Source organism: Chanos chanos, chromosome 3 (assembly GCF_902362185.1).
Source record: "Chanos chanos chromosome 3, fChaCha1.1, whole genome shotgun sequence".
NCBI lineage: Eukaryota > Metazoa > Chordata > Actinopteri > Gonorynchiformes > Chanidae > Chanos > Chanos chanos.
The window spans coordinates 46,526,918-46,545,849 of NC_044497.1; the positions used below are offsets into that span (position 1 = coordinate 46,526,918).

General features: G+C 42.3%; 1 protein-coding gene across 1 annotated transcript in view; it reads left to right on the forward strand.

The window, feature by feature from the left end:
• The first annotated feature begins 6,369 nt into the window (after positions 1-6,369).
• Positions 6,370-18,932, forward strand: part of LOC115807089 (probable E3 ubiquitin-protein ligase HERC1) — a 42,560-nt gene continuing 29,997 nt past the window's right edge. Inside the window, exons 1-18 of the mRNA XM_030767950.1 lie at positions 6,370-7,293; positions 8,178-8,273; positions 8,770-8,952; positions 9,251-9,562; positions 9,982-10,078; positions 10,522-10,665; positions 11,222-11,349; positions 11,500-11,644; positions 11,918-12,089; positions 12,497-12,631; positions 13,695-13,860; positions 14,175-14,300; positions 14,413-14,622; positions 14,976-15,128; positions 16,039-16,171; positions 16,487-16,701; positions 17,893-18,100; positions 18,586-18,759. Of these exons, the coding sequence (XP_030623810.1) occupies positions 6,370-7,293; positions 8,178-8,273; positions 8,770-8,952; positions 9,251-9,562; positions 9,982-10,078; positions 10,522-10,665; positions 11,222-11,349; positions 11,500-11,644; positions 11,918-12,089; positions 12,497-12,631; positions 13,695-13,860; positions 14,175-14,300; positions 14,413-14,622; positions 14,976-15,128; positions 16,039-16,171; positions 16,487-16,701; positions 17,893-18,100; positions 18,586-18,759 (3,721 nt within the window). The remainder of the gene's footprint in view (positions 7,294-8,177; positions 8,274-8,769; positions 8,953-9,250; positions 9,563-9,981; positions 10,079-10,521; positions 10,666-11,221; positions 11,350-11,499; positions 11,645-11,917; positions 12,090-12,496; positions 12,632-13,694; positions 13,861-14,174; positions 14,301-14,412; positions 14,623-14,975; positions 15,129-16,038; positions 16,172-16,486; positions 16,702-17,892; positions 18,101-18,585; positions 18,760-18,932) is intronic.

Below are 18,932 nucleotides of genomic sequence, written 5' to 3' on the forward strand. Positions count from 1 at the left end.
CTCCCGAACAGACGACGCCGACTTGAATGTAAAGAATTAACACGTCGTGCTGCATGGTTGTCAGCTTTAAACAAGTTTGTTTTGCACATGGTATGCCCTCGTCAATTTCCTCAATCCGGTGTTGTTGTCTATTTGCCAGCCTGCCCCCCCCCCCCGCCGTCCACCCCCACCCCGTTTTAGAAATCCGGTAGGGAAGTGGGATTAGAACTAACCTGCCATCCAGGAATTGAAATTCGTGCAAAATGATGTCATTACTGAAGTTTGACGGTGTTTGTATGTGGGATTTCAAGGTGTCCCTTTGACCCCTTAGTTCCCGTCTCTGGCTCTTCACTTCACTCTTGTGTAACATTTTTTCCCCTCCCAACAGTGTAAAATCTGTGTAGGTTTTGGATGACAATCTGCAAAGTCAATATTTAATGTATTTTGAGAAAGATGTGTCTCCTAGGTGTACTACATGGATTAACAAAAAATCGTGTGGAGCCAGAAAAGCTAAATAGGTCTTAAACGGCGTTAAGCATCGTTTCTGTGTACACTCGTTTTTGTTAATGTTGCCCATGTTTGTCTTCTGTTATTGCATGTGTACAGCATGCATTACTTACAATGAAGTAGTTATGGCGTTACAAATAAATATTAGTGGAGTAATTTTTTACAGGTGTCACTAGGTGGCGACGAGATGTCAAAAGTAGTGGGGATCATCGACATGAATAAATTTAAACTGGTCTTAATTGGAAAAGAAATTACACAGAATAATAATATTGCACAATTTAATATAGATAGATAGATAGATAGATAGATAGATAGATAGATAGATAGATAGATAGATAGATTGATAGATAGATAGATAGATAGATAGATTGATAGATAGATAGATAGATAGATAGATAGATAGATAGATAGATAGAAACTCGTCGTAGACATAATTCATATTCATTCAGACTAAACGGAAAACGGAAAGTTATAAATTTACCGTGATATTGGGTTAGTGTAAACTGTCGACGAAAAAGAATAGGAATTAAAAAGAGAAAACAACTGGGTTACGGGAGCATAAATATCCATAAAACGAAACACGCTGTTAATGTGTTTTTATAGTAAACTATTTGCAGCATGGGCATCTTTTCGAAAATAGAAAGCTGGTAGGCTACTTGTCGGGCACCCCAGACACACTAGACCTTTTAACGGCCTGACGTCCAACGGTGTGCGTGCTAGCGCATGATGCGTTGCTGAGCTGCGCTCTCTGTACATGATTATAGCTATGGTGCTGTTTTTCATGGCAACAGTCAGTTAGCGGAGAGCTGCTTATTTCATTGGAAACACCCTCTAGTTTAGTAACGGTGCTGCAACAAGATTTCAAAACTGAATTTTGGCCAATTGGCCCCTGTCAGATCCTTTCGGGTTTCACAGTTTTGTCGGTAGCTGGTTGCACGGCATGATCTATTCTATTGATACGGATTTTGCTGTCTTATGTTAGCTAGCTTTGCTGTCAAATTTAAAGGGACTTAAAGGGTAGGCTATTGCTTCGTTAGCTTGCTAGTTCGCTAGCTGGCTATCGAAAGCAGTTGTCAGTCTGGGTGTGAATGACACTGAGAAGAGAGGTAAGTATTTTCTTTATAATAACATTGATTCATGTGTCACTTCGGGGTAAATTAAACAGATTAAAGAGCTGTATACGCCCATAACTTGTTAAAACAGACAGTTAATGGGTTCTAGAGAACTGTCACTGTTGGTATTGTTCTTCCATTCTGAGCTGGTAAGTTAGCGAGATGTCAAGCCAGTTTAATTGACAGTATTTCCGACGTGTGTGTGTATGTATTAATTTAAAATTGCATTTCAGCGTTGTATAGGCATTTGTTAAAGTAGCTTGAAAGCGTCTTTGTGCCCAGCAGCAATAGAGCTGAATTACTGTTTGGTGAGTTATCTGCTATCTTGCTCTTTTTTCAATTCGTTGATAAGAGATCAAATGTATGTTGCAAAAAGAAAATGTTGCCAGCTGTCAGAATTTAAGCAGCTGTCTGTCGTCACGGATATAGGCGGAAACAGGAATAATTAAAAGCTAAATTTGGGCGTTAAATCGGTTATTTTATTTGCCTCGAAGTCGGTGTCTTTGTCTTATTAACGATTGTGACTTAATGGCTGGGCCAGTCTCTTACATTAGTATTAAGTTTTTGATAATCTTTCTCGCTCGTGCACATCATATGAAGTATTCAGCCTAATTAAGAAACACGCGAGAAGTATACCACGCTGTATTGTGGACAGACTTTTATTTATTTGTTTGTTTGTTTTTAAGTTATGATCCCCTCTGAACAACCAGTGGAGTAACAGGGTTTAGAATGATTGTAAGCGTGTAGCGTGATGTCATGATTAGCCTTCCGTTCCCCCAAATACACACACACACACACACACACACACACACACACAATATCATGAGGTCTAGACATCTTACAAGACAAGACTCATGTAGCATAGTTTACACCTGACACCATGGCTCCGAGTCTTTGGAATAGCATTCTGTTAAAAATATTTGCTGTCCCTCTACTTAATGCACCTTCTCTCTAGGGTTGGTAGACCTGTCCTTGATGTTTGCATGTTTGGCATACCGCCTATATTTTCATGCCTTGCGACAGTGTCCTGTGAAATACAACCAGCCATAGACAAGACCAGGTTTTCACAGTTGCCATTGCTTTGTCAGGTGTTACAGCTGTCAGTCGCAAAGCCATTCTTCATGGTATTGACTGTTTACCGGTTATGGTTAACAATGATGCTTTAACTCAGTCACGAAATGATTGATCATTAGAAACATTTAGATTGATCCCTGCCCCATCTCCAGGATTTAGCCTTGTTGTCAAGGAATCTAATTGACTCATATCGTATCCTTCAGCTCCTTAAGTGCAGCTTATTGTGTTCTCATGTGGTTCAGTTTCAACCACAGAATCCAGTAGTCCTGTTCATGTGGCTAGTCTTGTCTTCTCTGAGTGGTTAGAGATTGTTTATCTTTTTGTGTTTCTCCTTTTGGGTTCCCTCTATCGTACTCACTGTTAAAACTAGTGATGGTGAGAATGTAATGGCGTTAGTGTTAATGACCTGTCTTAGTGGATTTCCCACTTGAAATAGATCTTCTTTTCTTTTTAAATGGCAGCTATAATATATTAAGCTGTTTATTAAAATGAACCTCAGCACCAGTTTATTGCTCATAGGTGCTGCATAAATGTGGTTTTAAAATCCTGACCAGCGACTCTATCATACTCTCTGAGCACAGTCTAAAATTACTGTTTGAGTTTATAAGGGCTACTTAGTATTTGGTGGTTATATATAGTAACGTGTAACCTAAGCTTCACCTACATTTGCACTCACATATTGTAATCTGGTCAAACTGGCAGCACAGAAGCAGTAAACACCACACTAAAAGAGCCACTAACCATAAAGCTGAATCATTCTTTCCCCTCAAAATGATTGTCTTCCAGATGTTAGGCCTGTCTTGTGTCCAGTAAAGCTCCTGTCAGTAGAAAGTGTGAATTGCAAGATGAAGTGGGTTAGCGACATATTGCTGCTGAGTCCTCACTGTAAAGCAGAAGGCTTTGAGAAGCTTCTTGTTATTTTTATACATGGGAAACCATATAGCTTGAAGGGTGTAATAAATTCCTGGGTTCAGTGATGTGCTGGTGGCATTGGGACTCTGAAAGAGCTCCAGAGGAAGGCCTAGTTTCTACATGTGTCGGGCTTTGATTTACTTACTGCCCTGTGGAAGGCTGAACCAACACAAAGATCTGGACAAGTCAGCAGCATTCTTACAAAGGAGGGCTTGGGCCCAGGGGGTCAAAGGGCATATACAAACCTGTTGACTTAGACCTTAGTTGGACGCAGTGTGCTTCACTGGTCTAAACAGGAGGCTGTATGACCTGAGAGAAGATGTTTTGCCCAGCGGTATGACATAAACCTGTGAGAAAAGGTCTTGTAAAGATAACACAGGCCCAGGAGCATAAGTGTTGAGGAGCTGTTGGTATTCAGTACTGTTGGTATATCAATACCAGCTATGCATCTTGTAAAACAACTTCTGAAGCCATTTCTATCAAAATTCAAGCAATGTTAATGTAATAAGATACTCTTTTGTCATTATTAGTCAGTAACAAGGTCTTGAGTCAACTATGATTTTATCCCAGTGGAGACAGCGCTTGTGTTATTCACATAGAAGTTTCCATAGGAATTAACAGCAGGTATGCAAGTTTCTCAGAATGGAAAAGGTGCCATGGTTGAATTTCTCAGTGGCTGAAAAAGTAGCCAACTTCCACTGTACTTCAAATGCAAATGATAAAGCAGTGTCTCTTGAAGTTAATCCCAGACACACAATAAAAATTAAAACAACAATAAATAACAACAAAAAAGCACGCAACTAACATTAACTGATAAACTGAGCTACTGTGGTAAATGTGTCATGTGAATATCTGTTGAGAGAGAGATTTTACTCTAAATGGCTCAGATCGCTGAGATACACAAGACAGGTGGGAGCCTACATTTGTACCGACTAATTTATATTATGCTTGTGATAAGTTATCTCAGTCATAAAGCAAGATTATCATCTTGGCTCTGTTTCAGTCCAGATATTTAATAATTTATCTTGGTTGGGAGTTTTATTACCTAAGATTACTTACTTCATTGCCAAATGTTAATGAAATTGAAAGCAGAGTATTTGTGTTGTGTATTTTGTTAACTGCTAATTTTTCAAACTCAGTTCAGTGCTAAGGGTGGCATTGTGGCGCAGTGGGTAGCGCTGTCGCCTCACAGTAAGAAGGTCTTGGGTTCGGTTCCCGGCCAGGTGGCCAGGGTCCTTTCTGTGTGGAGTTTGTGTGTTCTCCCTGTGTCTGTGTGGGTTTCCTCCAGGAGCTCTGTTTTTTTCCCCACAGTCCAAAGACATGCAGGTTAGGCGAATTGGAGACACTAAATCGGTATGACTGTGTGTGTGAGTGTGTTTGTCTGTGAAAGTTAAGTGCTAAGATTTGAAATGAGTTACTCGGCCTGAAAAAAGACATTTTATATGTATAATTTGTGTGTGTCTTAGCCCTTATGATATTAATATGATATTGTGAGAAGTTTTGCAGAGGATCCCTGAAGTTACAACACACATTAGACCCCAGCATACAATACCCCTCACTCAGGGTTACTGCTGTTTATCATGGGTGTAGTGTTTTTATTCTCCAGCATACAAGCAAGTTTTTCACACTCAATGCAAAATTGCTAATTAAAGTGTGTTTTCACATCTGTTCTTGTGTATTTATTGCTCTTGTTGTGTATGACATTTTTTTACCCTGTAAGGAAAGTACAAAACCCAGACTTAAGTGTCTGTGAATGTGGTTGTTTATAGAGGGTGACCCAGTATTGTGACACATGTGAAGGTCTTGTTGCTGTTGACATGAAACATTATCAGTGCAGATAAACAATATCATGGAAGGCCCTGACTGCACCGTTTTACATAGCTAGACGTTCTCAGACCTTCTCATGTAAATTCTCACTCAGTGACTGAAGTTGAAGTTTTTCTGCGTAGTTAAACTAAGCCTAAGTCTTAGACTTTCATTGATCTCTATGGGCTACATAGTCATTGAAGTTGGCCATATTGCATGGAACAACCAATAGATGCAACTGGTCCCCTGATATATTAAGTGTTGGTCGGATGTCTGCCAGAGATCTAGACTACTGGTACGACCTGTAGAGCAGAGATTGGGTTGCATTCTGGTCTTACATCATATGTTTGTGAGAATGAAAGTGCTAATGGAAGGTTTGATACATACTGTGCTAGAGCTAATTCATCTGATAAACATGTCAGGCCCATTTTAATGTCCACTGCTAGGGCAGACCGCCACTTTACAATATGAACATGAATATAGAGTCCATGTTATAATGAAACAAAGCGTGAGGAAAATGCCCTTGATTCTTTTTCAGCAAACCGATGCAGATGATTTTTTGTGAAAACACAGCCCTGCACTCTACATGCATTAGGGTATTACTCAGTAGTCTATTATACTTTCAGGATGATGGTTTGTTAATGATGGCTTGTTCCTTTTATGTCTGCTGTTTTTGACCATAATTGACTTTTGGGTAAATTGGTTTGGATGTGGCAGGCTAAATAATGGATGGCATAGGGTGCCATCCTCTCTGGAGCTGAGAAAAGACTTAACATAGCAACAAATGCACCCCACAGTGCATAACAGAAATCCACTCGCCTAGAGTTTGGCCGGCGAAACAACTCCTGTGAAGTTATTTAATTTTGAGAAAGCCCTATCCATTTGGCAAAAGTGTCTTACCATTCATTCTTTCTTTCCTTCTCTCTTTCTCTCTCTCTCTCTGCAGTGTCCCTCTAAGTGTTGAGGATAATGAGCAGTAATGGTGTCTTGTCCAACCCACGTGATGCTGAAATGGCAGGAGCACCTGAACAGCTCCTGGGCAAGCGAGGACAGCATTCAAACAGCCACGCGCCATGGTGCTGCCAGCCTTTATGCCAAGCTGCTCCACAACAAGGAAGTTGTAGGACTGGCTCAGCCAGTCCAGGATCTGATGGGCCCACGTCTGCCTGATTTTCAGTACGAGTCTAGCGCTGAAGATGAGAGAGAGGAGTATCTCTCTGCACTTCTGCACAGCCAACGCTGCCTGGCCCATCGTATGCTGTCATGGACTCCTTACGCCTTGGCGCTACATCACAGGCTGGTGGTGCTACAACGGATCTACTACTCCCTTCACAGCAAGTACCATGACCGTTTTCGGACCCCGCCACCCCCGCAGCCCTCCTCTAGCTCTGACGCTGGAGCTCTTGAACCAGTCTCAGAAACCTGGCTGCCAGGATCACGGGCCAAATCTGGCACAGATGTGTTGATAGAGATGGGTGTTCGGACTGGCCTGAGCCTGCTGTTTGCTCTTCTGCAGCAGAACTGGCACCGGGGGCGTGAAGACCCCAGTGCGGCGCTGTGCAACGACGTCCTGGCCACAGCCTCTTCCGTTCTCTCTTCCCTCCCGCCCCTCTCGCTGGCCAATGAGAACAAAATCCCAGCAGTAGGGCTGGACTGCCTGACTCAAGTGGGTGACTTCTTGAAGAAGACGGCAGTCAGCAGTGGCGGTGCTGACAAGGCAGGACGCAGGCTGGCGCTAGAGCTACTGCTGGGACTAGCCATGCAGAGAGGTTCTCTGCGCTTCCTTCTGGAGTGGGTGGAGGTGGCACTAGCTGCCTCGGCATCATCTTCCTCGGGGTCAGAGGGTGCTGGTGTGGGGTATGACCTAATCCAGCAGATGCTGCTACAGATGAGGCAGCACTCGGTATATGCTTTATATGTTCTCTGTTTTTCTCATGCTCACTAACCAGTGCGGTTAGTGGTTATGCTGATACCAGAGTGCGAGTACTTAGCTACACCAATGGATAATGGATGGCATGTAGAAAGACACACAGAGAGGGTATTGAATTACAGCACTTTGTGTGAATGAGAATGAAAGCACATATAGAACCAGGCTTCAGGGCAGCAGCAACTCTTCTTCACAGTGTAACAATGCATTGCTCTCATTAATGTAAGCACTTAAGTCTTCATAGACAGCGGTCCATTACAGTCCAGCCCAGTGTATAATAGCTATCACAGATCTCTCATTTCATCGTTATGAATTCCTCACGTGTACAGTCTGGAGAGAGCTGAAACATTTCTCCTGGTCTTAAATCAGATTTGTCCTTTCATTTGACCGCGTGTCTTGGCTGGTTTCCGGCTCCTGAAAGCCCCTGCTCTGTGCAGGCCCACCATGTGGTCTTGTTTGATTTATTCACATCTTAATATATGACAAAAGGTTCCACAACGAGAAGGTTTCTCCCATATAGAACCAAACGGTCAATATTTTCTTTTTTAACTTTATGTTTATCTTATATTTGTCTGTTGTCAATTTAATCTGCCATGCGCTGTGTGTAACGTGGAATGTGTATGTTTGTCTGTTACATACGCTTAACATTGGGACTTTGACACTGAAATTTCAACAGTGTGACTTGGGGCTTTGTTCAAATTAACGTAGAGTATGTTTGAATGGCAGTACTATGGATGGTAAAGTCACATTGTGTTTCATTATGTGTTGCAGAATTTTTTTTTCTGGCTGAGCCTCTGCAGCTCTTCAGCAGGAATGGAGTGCTGCTGACTGAGCTTTACTGTTATTGTTTATGTCCTCAGGGTTACCGTGGTGAGCCTGCCAATACTCAGGTGCTGAAGAAAGATGCAGATGGACTCTGTAGTCTCTCACATGTCGCTCTCTGCCTCTTTGAAGAGGTGTGTGTGTGTGTGTGTGTGTGTGTGTGTGTGTGTGTTTGTGTGTGGGTTTTGGCCTCAGTGTATATTTCCAACTGGTTCCATATGCTTCTTCTGAATTTAAATGACTTTGATGAGATTAAATTCAGAATGAACCTTCTCAAGATATAATCTCTAGATGACATAGCCTAGTTGAATTAAATTCATTTTCATATAAATAGAACACTTTTTCCAATGAGATTTCAACGGTATTCTGTTTTAGTGGCAACATGTTCGCAAAATTCTCTTCACTTTTTAGTGTGGATGTTTATTTGGCAAATTGCTTGCACTAAGCACCGTGTCACTCACATGAGAGTTTAACTGTGAAATCAGCCAATCATTTGTGGCATTTCTGAATTTGTTGTACATTTTCCTAAGCTGTTTCTTACATAATCACCTGTGTGTGTGTGTATATGTGTATGTGTGTGTGTGTGTCTGTCTGTGTGTGTGTGTGTGTGTGTGTGTGTGTGTTCCACAGATCTGTAACCTAGCATCTAACTGCCTGTGTGCGTGTAGCACAGGAACAGGCTCCTCTGGCACTGAGACTGATGCAGTCATGGTGTATGTTTGGGGCAGTAATAGCAGCCATCAGCTGGCAGAGGGAACACTGGAGAAGATCCTACAGCCCAAACTTGCACAGGGCTTCAGTGATGCCCAGATGGTATAGAAATTATTACTGCATTGTCTGTGTATGTCTGATTGAGAGGAGGCTTTCTCTTTATGTGAATGGTGTTTCTTGATGTGTGGATGATGTTAACTTGCGCAGTCATGGCCAAAATGTCTGTTTGTTTTGTTTTTTTTGAAGATATGGTAACCTTTTCCTTATGTCAATTATATATGCTTGTGAAATGCATAGGAATATAATCGTTAAGGATATGAGATGTTCTCTGATCAGCTTAAATATGTCCCTCATCAGAGCCGACATGATTTCATATCTCTGTGTTTTTTCTCTGGAGCAGATTGAAGCGGGCCAGTACTGTACCTTCTCAGTGTCTGCCGACGGCTCTGTGAAGGCCTGCGGGAAGGGCAGTTATGGTCGGCTGGGATTGGGTGACTCCAACAACCAATCAATGCCTAAAAAACTAGTGCTGGACCCACCAAGGAACATGCGAAAGGTGTCATCATCCAAGGGCTCCGACGGGCACACACTGGCAGTGACAGAGGAGGGAGAGGTCTTCAGCTGGGGAGACGGAGATTATGGAAAATTGGGACACGGGAACAGTGCCACACAGAAATACCCCAAAATCATCCAAGGCCCTCTGCTAGGCAAGGTAGAGCTAAAAGGATCCTCTCTTACATTTTCATGTTTCAAATGAACAGTCACATTTAACCTTTGTGTATTAAAAATTATGTGTTACTCATCAAAAGGTTCATTCCTGCACACGTGCTCTCATACAAAGATTAATTAACAAACAGATTAATATGTAAACACTGAAGTCACATGTAGACATACACTTACACTTACCTCAGATGTACCATACATCTCACATTCCCCACTCCAATACAACAGACGCCTCGTTTTTTAAGCCCCTTCCCATATTCCCCACAGTTTACCCAGTGTACTGAGACTTCAATTTTTTGTGGTGAAACAGATTCCAAGTACATGTGTTTTTAGTCACTTTAAAGAACCCATACGGAGAATTTGACAGAATGACAGTGAGTGACTGTGTATTTGACTATCCTCTGGCAGGTGGTGGTCTGTGTGTCTGCAGGATACAGACACAGTGCAGCGGTAACTAATGATGGAGAACTCTACACCTGGGGAGAGGGAGACTTTGGAAGGCTCGGTATATTCTCATCTTTTCTCTTGTTGCATTCAACTTTCTTGCTTAGTCTAGTGAAGTTTGGTGCAGTGTACTTGAGTGTGCTTGGGTTCCTCTAATTACACGTTTAGTTTCCATTCACTGCATCGGTGCAGTGCAGTTTTCAACAGTGCATTGATGTCCAATTCAGTTCCAGCTCAATTCAGATCAGGTCAGTTAATTTTACTGTGGTAGGAATTTCAAAGGCGGCCAGTGATTCTTGGTTATCTGAGTCTTGCATCCTTAAATACTTAGCCGTCAAGAGAGTATGGGAACAGAACAGAACATTCATTAAAAATGAGTGTCAAAGTATGCGATTAAAATTCTTATGACACAGAAGATGATATTGAAGTGCCATTTATGGATGTAATCTGGTGCCTCTTTTCAGAATCTCTCTATATCTCTCTTTTTTGAATTCATCCACCCAGGGCACAGCGATAGCCACAGCAGAAATGTGCCGACCCTGGTGAAGGACATCAGTGGAGTGGGTCAGGCAGCGTGTGGGAGCTCACACACCATCGCCGTCGCTCAGGATGGGCGTATAGTCTGGTCCTTCGGTGGAGGAGATAATGGTAAAACGACGTGTAGTTTTCCATCAGGTTTTACATAGCGTTTACGTCACTGTCTCTGGTTGTGTAGAAATATACCCTGTTTCATTAGAACATTTCGCACTAATGTCAGATTTTATTCTCAATAATGTTATTTTAACCTCAGCATGAAACACACCGATAATGTCCAGATCTGATCCAGCTCTCAGCATATTTACTTAAACAGACAATATGATGACTAGTCATTAATTAGTGTCACAGAAATTGAGCTGATTCAGAATCTGTGTTACTGTTTTTCTTACTTGCCTTGTATGTTGCTGCAAGGGAACATGACTTTTTCAGTAATGGTTCACAAAGCCCTTTATGTCAACAGGATCCCCTACAGATACATTTCATAAACGTATTTTGCAAATCATTTATATCATTTAAGTTACACAACAACATAATGAGGGTAGTTGTAACACTTTTGCCTGTTTACAGACTTTTAAAACCCAAGGAACTTCCTTCAAGGTTATATCAGATGTTTTCACAGGCAGATGTAACCGGAGTGTGTGTGTGTGTGTGTGTGTGTGTGCTACAGGAAAACTGGGTCACGGAGACACTAATCGTGTGTACAGACCCAAGGTCATTGAAGCACTGCATGGATACATCATCAGGAAAGTATGTGCTGGGAGCCAGTCTTCACTTGCTTTGACTTCTGCTGGCCAGGTAAACACACACACACACACACACACACACACACACACAAATATTTTTTCTCAAGGGCTCAGGCCTTTTGTAACTGCTCATCCTGTACTTGTACACACAAATACTCAATGTGTAATAGTTGTGTGTTGATCTGTGTTTTCTCTGGTACAGGTGTTTGCATGGGGCTGCGGCTCATGTCTGGGTTGCGGGTCATCTGAAACAACAGCACTCAGACCTCGACTCATCGAGGAACTGAGTGTCACCAAGATAATAGACATCTCCTGTGGAGACAGTCACTGCCTCGCCCTGTCTCATGGTGAGAGGGAGCTCATTTATTTTCATAATGTAATTTATTACCCCCTAATTTTATTTACTTGTGTTTTCCAATGTCTGCCCAGCTACACTTCAGAGGCATGAAACTTGTGTCAGCCTGTATCACTCAGTCTGAACCCCTTAATGACAAGTTGTCAGTATTTTCATATGGAAGAAATCAGAAATCATTAGTTGGGTTTTGGTAACGTTTTACTCTTCCTCACTGTAATGGAATTGTAAAGATTTAACAGGAACATTCTGTTTCCTCTCTTGTTAGAAAATGAGGTGTATGCTTGGGGTAACAATGCCATGGGGCAATGTGGGCAGGGTCATACCTCAACACCAGTCACAAAACCCAAAAAAGTGATTGGCCTAGAAGGAGTGTCAATCCAGCAAATAACAGCAGGCACCTCCCACAGTTTGGCTTGGACTGCAGTGCCCACAGACAGGTAAGAGAGCTGCTGAGCAAGATGTTATCCAAGAGAAAATAAAGGAATCAAAATATCACTGGCCCAGATCTAATTGTCCTTCCAAGGTAATTAGAGAAAAGCAGAATCCAGCAGCTGAAGCAAAACTGGACAAGTCAAACTTTCTCTCTCTGGATCAACAACAAACTTTTCAATTTAAATTGATGAAAGCAGAAAAATAAAACAAAGTTTAATTACATTCTCTGTTTAATTTATTGGACAATACACAATGTGTTCATCTGGACTGAGTTCATGTGCTGTACTGCATTAGTGCAATGGGCATCATGTCCTATCTTGTTTTTGGCTGGTTCCTTTTTAACCTTATTGTCCTGCCATATGGCTTATGAATAATTCAAATGATTGTGTGTCCCTTCTCTGGTGACTGGCAGGCAGCTTGTGGCTTGGCACCGGCCTTTTTGTGTGGATCTGGAAGAGAGCACATTCACATACTTGCGAAGTTTTCTGGAACGCTACTGTGATGGCATCAGCACTGACACGCCCCCTGCACCCTTCTCCTCTAAGAAGTAAGACAGCAGAGTCAGCACATACACGTACAGACATGCACTGTCTATCTATCTATCTATCTATCTATCTATCTATCTATCTATCTATCTATCTATCTATCTATCTATCTATCTGTCTATGTATCTATCTATCTATCTATCTATCTATCTATCTATCTATCTATCTATCTATCTATCTATCTATCTATCTATCTATCTATCTATCTATCTGTCTGTCTATCTGTCACACACAAGCACACAAACATGTAGAGTCATTAAGATGTACTGCACTACATAAAGTAAAAGCATCTCTTTTGATCTCAGGGGCTATGTACAGTTGGACAAATTTGCCATAAGCCATTGTTTTTATTAGTTCTGAACAAACAGCTCATGCTTGTTTGACCAGAGCAACTGGAATATCACCCCTCAGAATATGTTGGAAAAAAAGAAATACAGACGTCACAATTTGAAGAAACAGACATAAGCCACAGACTGCACAGAGATCACTACTTTAAAAATGTTTACTGGCTCTTATGTTAGTCATTAATAAAATGTGTTTGATATAGCTTGTCTAAAATGACATTCTTTTGAGCAAAGATATAAGATATTTATAGCCCATATGAGCTCATTTCCTAATTGGCTGGAGTTGCCATGTTGCTGCAGGCTGAGCATGTATTTAAACAGAGAGCTGTTGTCAGTTTTAAAGCAAAGGGCACAGAGTCCAGACCTGTAGGGCAAGTCCAGACCTGCTGGTTTTTGTCCTCACCTTTTTTGGCCTCCCTGGACTGGACCCCTGTGCTTGAGTCTTGAGTGAGTTCTGCATTTCTGGAATGCTGACTTATTCAGAAGAGTTTGGGCTTTTTTGAGTGAAAAATCATAGTGTTGAAAGTAAAAGCTTGGACCTCTTTAGAGTAACATAAATTAAGTCACCTTTACCTTGACTCAGAGCCCAGGATTATGATATCATAGGTGCTGGCACACAGGCAGGGGGCGGACTGGAAAACATATGGCTGGTGAAATGAAGGTCATCTTACACGTTTCCTTTTTTTAAAGTGACACTGTCTGTTTTTTTCCACTGTGTCAGGGAGCATCAGCAGTTTGTGTTGCTCTGTATGAAGCTGCTATCCATCCACCTGTCTCTGGCCCATGCTGGGGGCACTGGGGCTTCTGTTCTGGGTGCCCAAGAAAGACCACTTCGCAACCTGCTCTTCAGGCTCATAGACTCCAATGTCCCAGACTCCATACAACAGGTCCTTACCTTATCACAAGTGCTTTTGAATTCACAGTTCAAATGAAACATTACAACATCAGTGTGGTGTTAAGATATTGTAACAACATATCCAACAACAGTTATATCCAAATTACAGAACATTTGTTCTTTGTAAGAAAGCAAATCAACAATTCTGTGGTTTAAAAGTTTATTATATTTTCCTTCAAGATACAACTCAAGGTAAGACAATTTTTCGAAGTCTGTATTTGAGGATGGGTCAGTTTCTTGTCTGCAGTAATGAAAGAAAAAACTGTGTGTGTGCGTGTGTGCGCGCGCGCGCGTGTGTCTGTCCAGGCGGTGATGAGCACACTATCAATTGGAGCATCTCTGTTACTGCCTCCTCTTCGAGAGAGAACAGAGCTGCTACACTCACTGCTACCTCAGGGCCCTGAGAGCTGGGAAAGCCTTTCCAAAGGCCAGGTATTGCAACACATACTGACACACCTACTTTGATTGTCAGACTTTTAAGACTTTGTCAGACTTTGATTGCAAGTCTTTTAAACACCTTACATCTGCCTGTGTACCTCTCCAGCGTCTGCAGCTGGACATGGTGCTGAACAGCTTGCAGGAGCAGAGCCATGTAGCCTCTCTGCTGGGCTACAGCTCTCCAGGGGATTTGACAGCCAGTGTTCCCCCTCCTCCAACCCCTGACCGGGCCCCTGGCAGCACAGAGGGACTGGATCATCTCCATCTGGCTGAGGTCCTACTGAAGACCTTATTGCTCAGCATCGGCTTCTATACGGTCAGTCTCATTCAGGGCTTGGGCTGTGTTCCATGTTGCTTCAAATGTCCCAAGGAAACTTTTTACGCTATTAAGTGATGACTCAAACTCGAAATTGGCTTGTGAAAAAATGAGAAAAAAATTTTGAAAGCTGTATAAAGGCAGAACTACTTTTAGAACTGGAAAGTTGTTACCGATGTGTAATGCTTCTGAATAGAATTAAAAGAGAACACTGAGAAAATCAAATGTAGTAAAAGAGTCAGCAGAACGTTCATTGGAGGACATTCAAGTCTGTTCTGCTGCTAATATGAATGTCACAGAAAGCCTGTTTGTCTCTTAACCTGTAGTAAGAAATATGTGTTGTCTGTTGTTAGGAGCGAGCCTTCGGTGAGTTGGAGAAGAACAGTGATAAACAGCAGCTCAATCAAAGGCAGAAACAGACTGAGCCTCCCTCTCACTTCCATCACCTTCTGTCTGCCCTGCACAAACACCTGCTGGCCCACTGCTACATCTACACCAACACTGAGGTACAGTAACACTGCTACATTTACACCAACACTGAGGTACAGTCACACTGCTACATCTACACCAACACTGAGGTACAGTCACACTGCTACATTTACACCAACACTGAGGTACAGTCACACTGCTATACCTATACCAACACTGAGGTACAGTCACACTGCTACATCTACACCAACACTGAGGTACAGTCACACTGCTACATCTGCACCAACACTGAGGTACAGTAACACTGCCATACCTACACCAACACTGAGGTACAGTCACACTGCTACATTTACACCAACACTGAGGTACAGTAACACTGCTACATCTACACCAACACTGAGGTACAGTCACACTGCTACATCTGCACCAACACTGAGGTACAGTCACACTGCTACATCTACACCAACACTGAGGTACAGTCACACTGCCATACCTACACCAACACTGAGGTACAGTCACACTGCTACATCTGCACCAACACTGAGGTACAGTAACACTGCTACATCTACACCAACACTGAGGTACAGTAACACTGCTACATCTACACCAACACTGAGGTACAGTAACACTGCTACATCTACACCAACACTGAGGTACAGTAACACTGCTACATCTGCACCAACACACTGCCATACCTACACCAATACTGAGGTACAGTAACACTGCCATACCTACACCAATACTGAGGTACAGTCACACTGCCATACCTACACCAATACTGAGGTACAGTCACACTGCCATACCAACACCAATACTGAGGTACAGTCACACTGCCATACCTACAACAATACTGAGGTACAATCAATGCTGCTACATTTACACTTATATTGAGGTACGGTGATGCTGCTACATCAACACCAATTCTGAGGCACAGTCACACTGCCACATCTACCTGCAGTATTTAAAGATCCTATTTGCTCCGCTCAGGATGACAGCAGTGTGACATTGCTCCATAAACACCTGTGCTTGCTGCTGCCCTGTGCCACTGAGACTTTCAGGAGGTCCACCATTCTGCTGGAGGAGAGCTCACTGGACAAACATGTTATCCACAGATTGCACAGTAAGTCTTTTACTCTGTCTCCGCCTTCAGCTGATAGATAACAAAGACTAGGATCACTGCTGAGCCAGTTGCTGAGGATCCCAGTCCATGCTAGCACTTTGCTTTGATATCAAAATGATCTGTTTTGAGTATGGTGTTAGTAACTCATCTCTGAATACTAGGCTATTCATCCATCCATCCATTTATGGTTCTGATGCAGAGCGCTCTCTCTCTCTCTCTCTCTCTGTGTATGTGTGTGTGTGTGTGTGTGCGTGTGTGTGTATGTGTGTGTGTGTGTGTGTGCGCGCGCGCGCGCGTGTGTGTGTGTGTGTGTAGCGGTGTTGTTTGGCTCTGTGGCTGGGAGTCTGTTGTGCCAGGTTACATACTCTCTGCTTTTGCTGCCTCTGGGTGTGGTCCGGCCACTCTTGCCTCACCTGCTTTCTCTGCTGGAGCACCTCAACGAACTGAACTGCTTTCTCCCTACCACGGGCCTTCTGGAGGAACTGGAACTGGAGGGAGCAACCCCAGGTGAGATTAAGACATGCATACATGTATACATACCAGTGGCAGCTGATGAGCTGGAAACAGAGGAGGAGCGAACCTCCCCTTTAAATCTACTATTGATTTCAACCTGTTCCTGTTAATCCACCCTGATTAACAATAAAACTAACGATTTGCAGAATAATTAACACTAGTCGCGTAAAATAGAGTAAATGTTGACCAATGTAATTTTGTGATAGTATTAATTCTCTTTACTGAGCTGAGTAGCAATTTTTATACCCACACTTTCTTGTGATTTGGGGATAATTGTATATGCTCTCTGCCTGATGTCAGGGAATATTAATGTGAAATGTGCTTTTCTGATTTGCAAGATTCTGCCATTTAAATGCTTGTGAAACACTGTGGATTGTCTGAAGCTTGTGTGCTATAGTGAAAGCTACAGTGTGAAATTTTTTAACAAGGATGGCAATTATCTGAATACATATTGGAAACCTCAATGTGTTTTACATTGTAGCTTTCTTGTGTTACGAAATTCAGATTTAAAAAATATAAGTAAAGTTGCTCAGTTTCTGAGAATAAACTTTGAGGTTAGAAAAAACAGGCTCTTTTATCTGTGTAATGCATCAGTGTTGCGTGAAATGCACAATAAAGTTTAGCAACAGTAGCTCTATCACAAAATGACATTGATAATCATTTACTCTGTTTACGTGATTGGTATTAATTATTCCGCAAATTATTAGTTTTATTGTCAATCAAGGTGGATAAACTGGAACAGGTTGAAATTAATAATAGATTTGGAGGGGAGGTTTGTTCTTCCTCTGTTTCCAGCTCAGAAGCTGCCGCTGATACATACACATCTAGACCTAGTCCCCAGGTGCTCTCATACATATACGCATACATACAGTTCATCCTGTTGTAAACTTACTTGCTGGAGGGAGCAATACCCATGAGCACAACACACACACACACACACACACACACACACATGCATGAAGTGGATGTTTTGGTTAACAGGGGTGTTGTTAATTGAATCCCCCAGCATTAGCAATCAGGTCTGTCACTATCTGTACCGGACAGAATAAACCTCTTAGTAATTATTTCCTTTAGGATTTAATATCTCCTAGAGGAGAAACCTCATCATTTAACTCATTAAGTGAGAGAGCTGCCTTTCTTAGCATGTCGCAGCAGTGGACCTTGACTGATTGAAATGATTGACAACACTCCCTCTTGTCCCAGATCAGTCAGAGGGAGCTGGGCAAGCCACTGGAGCAGAGACAGAGGAATGGATGTGGCTTCTGGATCTAGAGAGATCTGTGGCATTGGTAATTGGTCGTTGTCTGGGAGGGATGCTACAGGGCCCGCCCCTATCCATCCAGGAGAAGACAGCAGAATTTTGGCTATGCAATCCACTGCTGAGGAATGGCCTGGAGATGAACTTTGAACAACTAGGTAATCCTGACATGGCGCTGCCTTAAGATCACTCAGAGACATTCATTTGATGGAAAGTTCTACTAACAGTTCATAGATTATGTCAGTTTTATCATGAAGTAATTAGGTTCTGTTTTAGGTTCTGTGTCTGGTTCTGACAACCATGCATACATGCATAGTAACATTCAATGCTTTATTGCTGTCGTTCTCCCAAACACTTTATTGTAATTGGAGAAGTTTGTATGTAAAATAAACACACACACACACACATGTGGTGTGTGTTTGTGCATATATGTGAATAGACACAAAGGATTTGAAACATTTTTTCCAACTTAACGAAATTAAACTTAACGAAGTTTACTGAAATTCAGTTCATTTGACGAAAGCATCAAATGCTGGGTGATTTGCAGATACGCAGTTAATGAGGCTACCTCTTCTGATGAATTGTCTTGCACAGAACAAACTTGTGGTGGATCATGTGTAATGTGAATATGTTCTCCTATAAGACAATGCAATGGGATGGCTGACTGAAGCGGTATTTACCGGTTGCTCCGACGCTCGGTTAGCCGATCTGGAACTTTCTGAAGAGAACAGAACACTGCTGGAACTTGCCCTTGGCTCCTCACGAGATCCAGCCTGTGCCCTGTGGAGAAAGATGAAGGAGTACGCTGTCAGCCAAGGTGAGAAAGAGCAGGATCAGGCTCTATTACCGAGCAGAGTACTGAGGAAAGAGATGGCGTTTTGTACTGTGTGATGTTTAAAGAACAAGACAAGCTACACTTAGGCAGCCCCACTGTGGAAAAGTGTGATATGACATGAGAACAGTAAACTACCTCTCAGTTCATTACATATG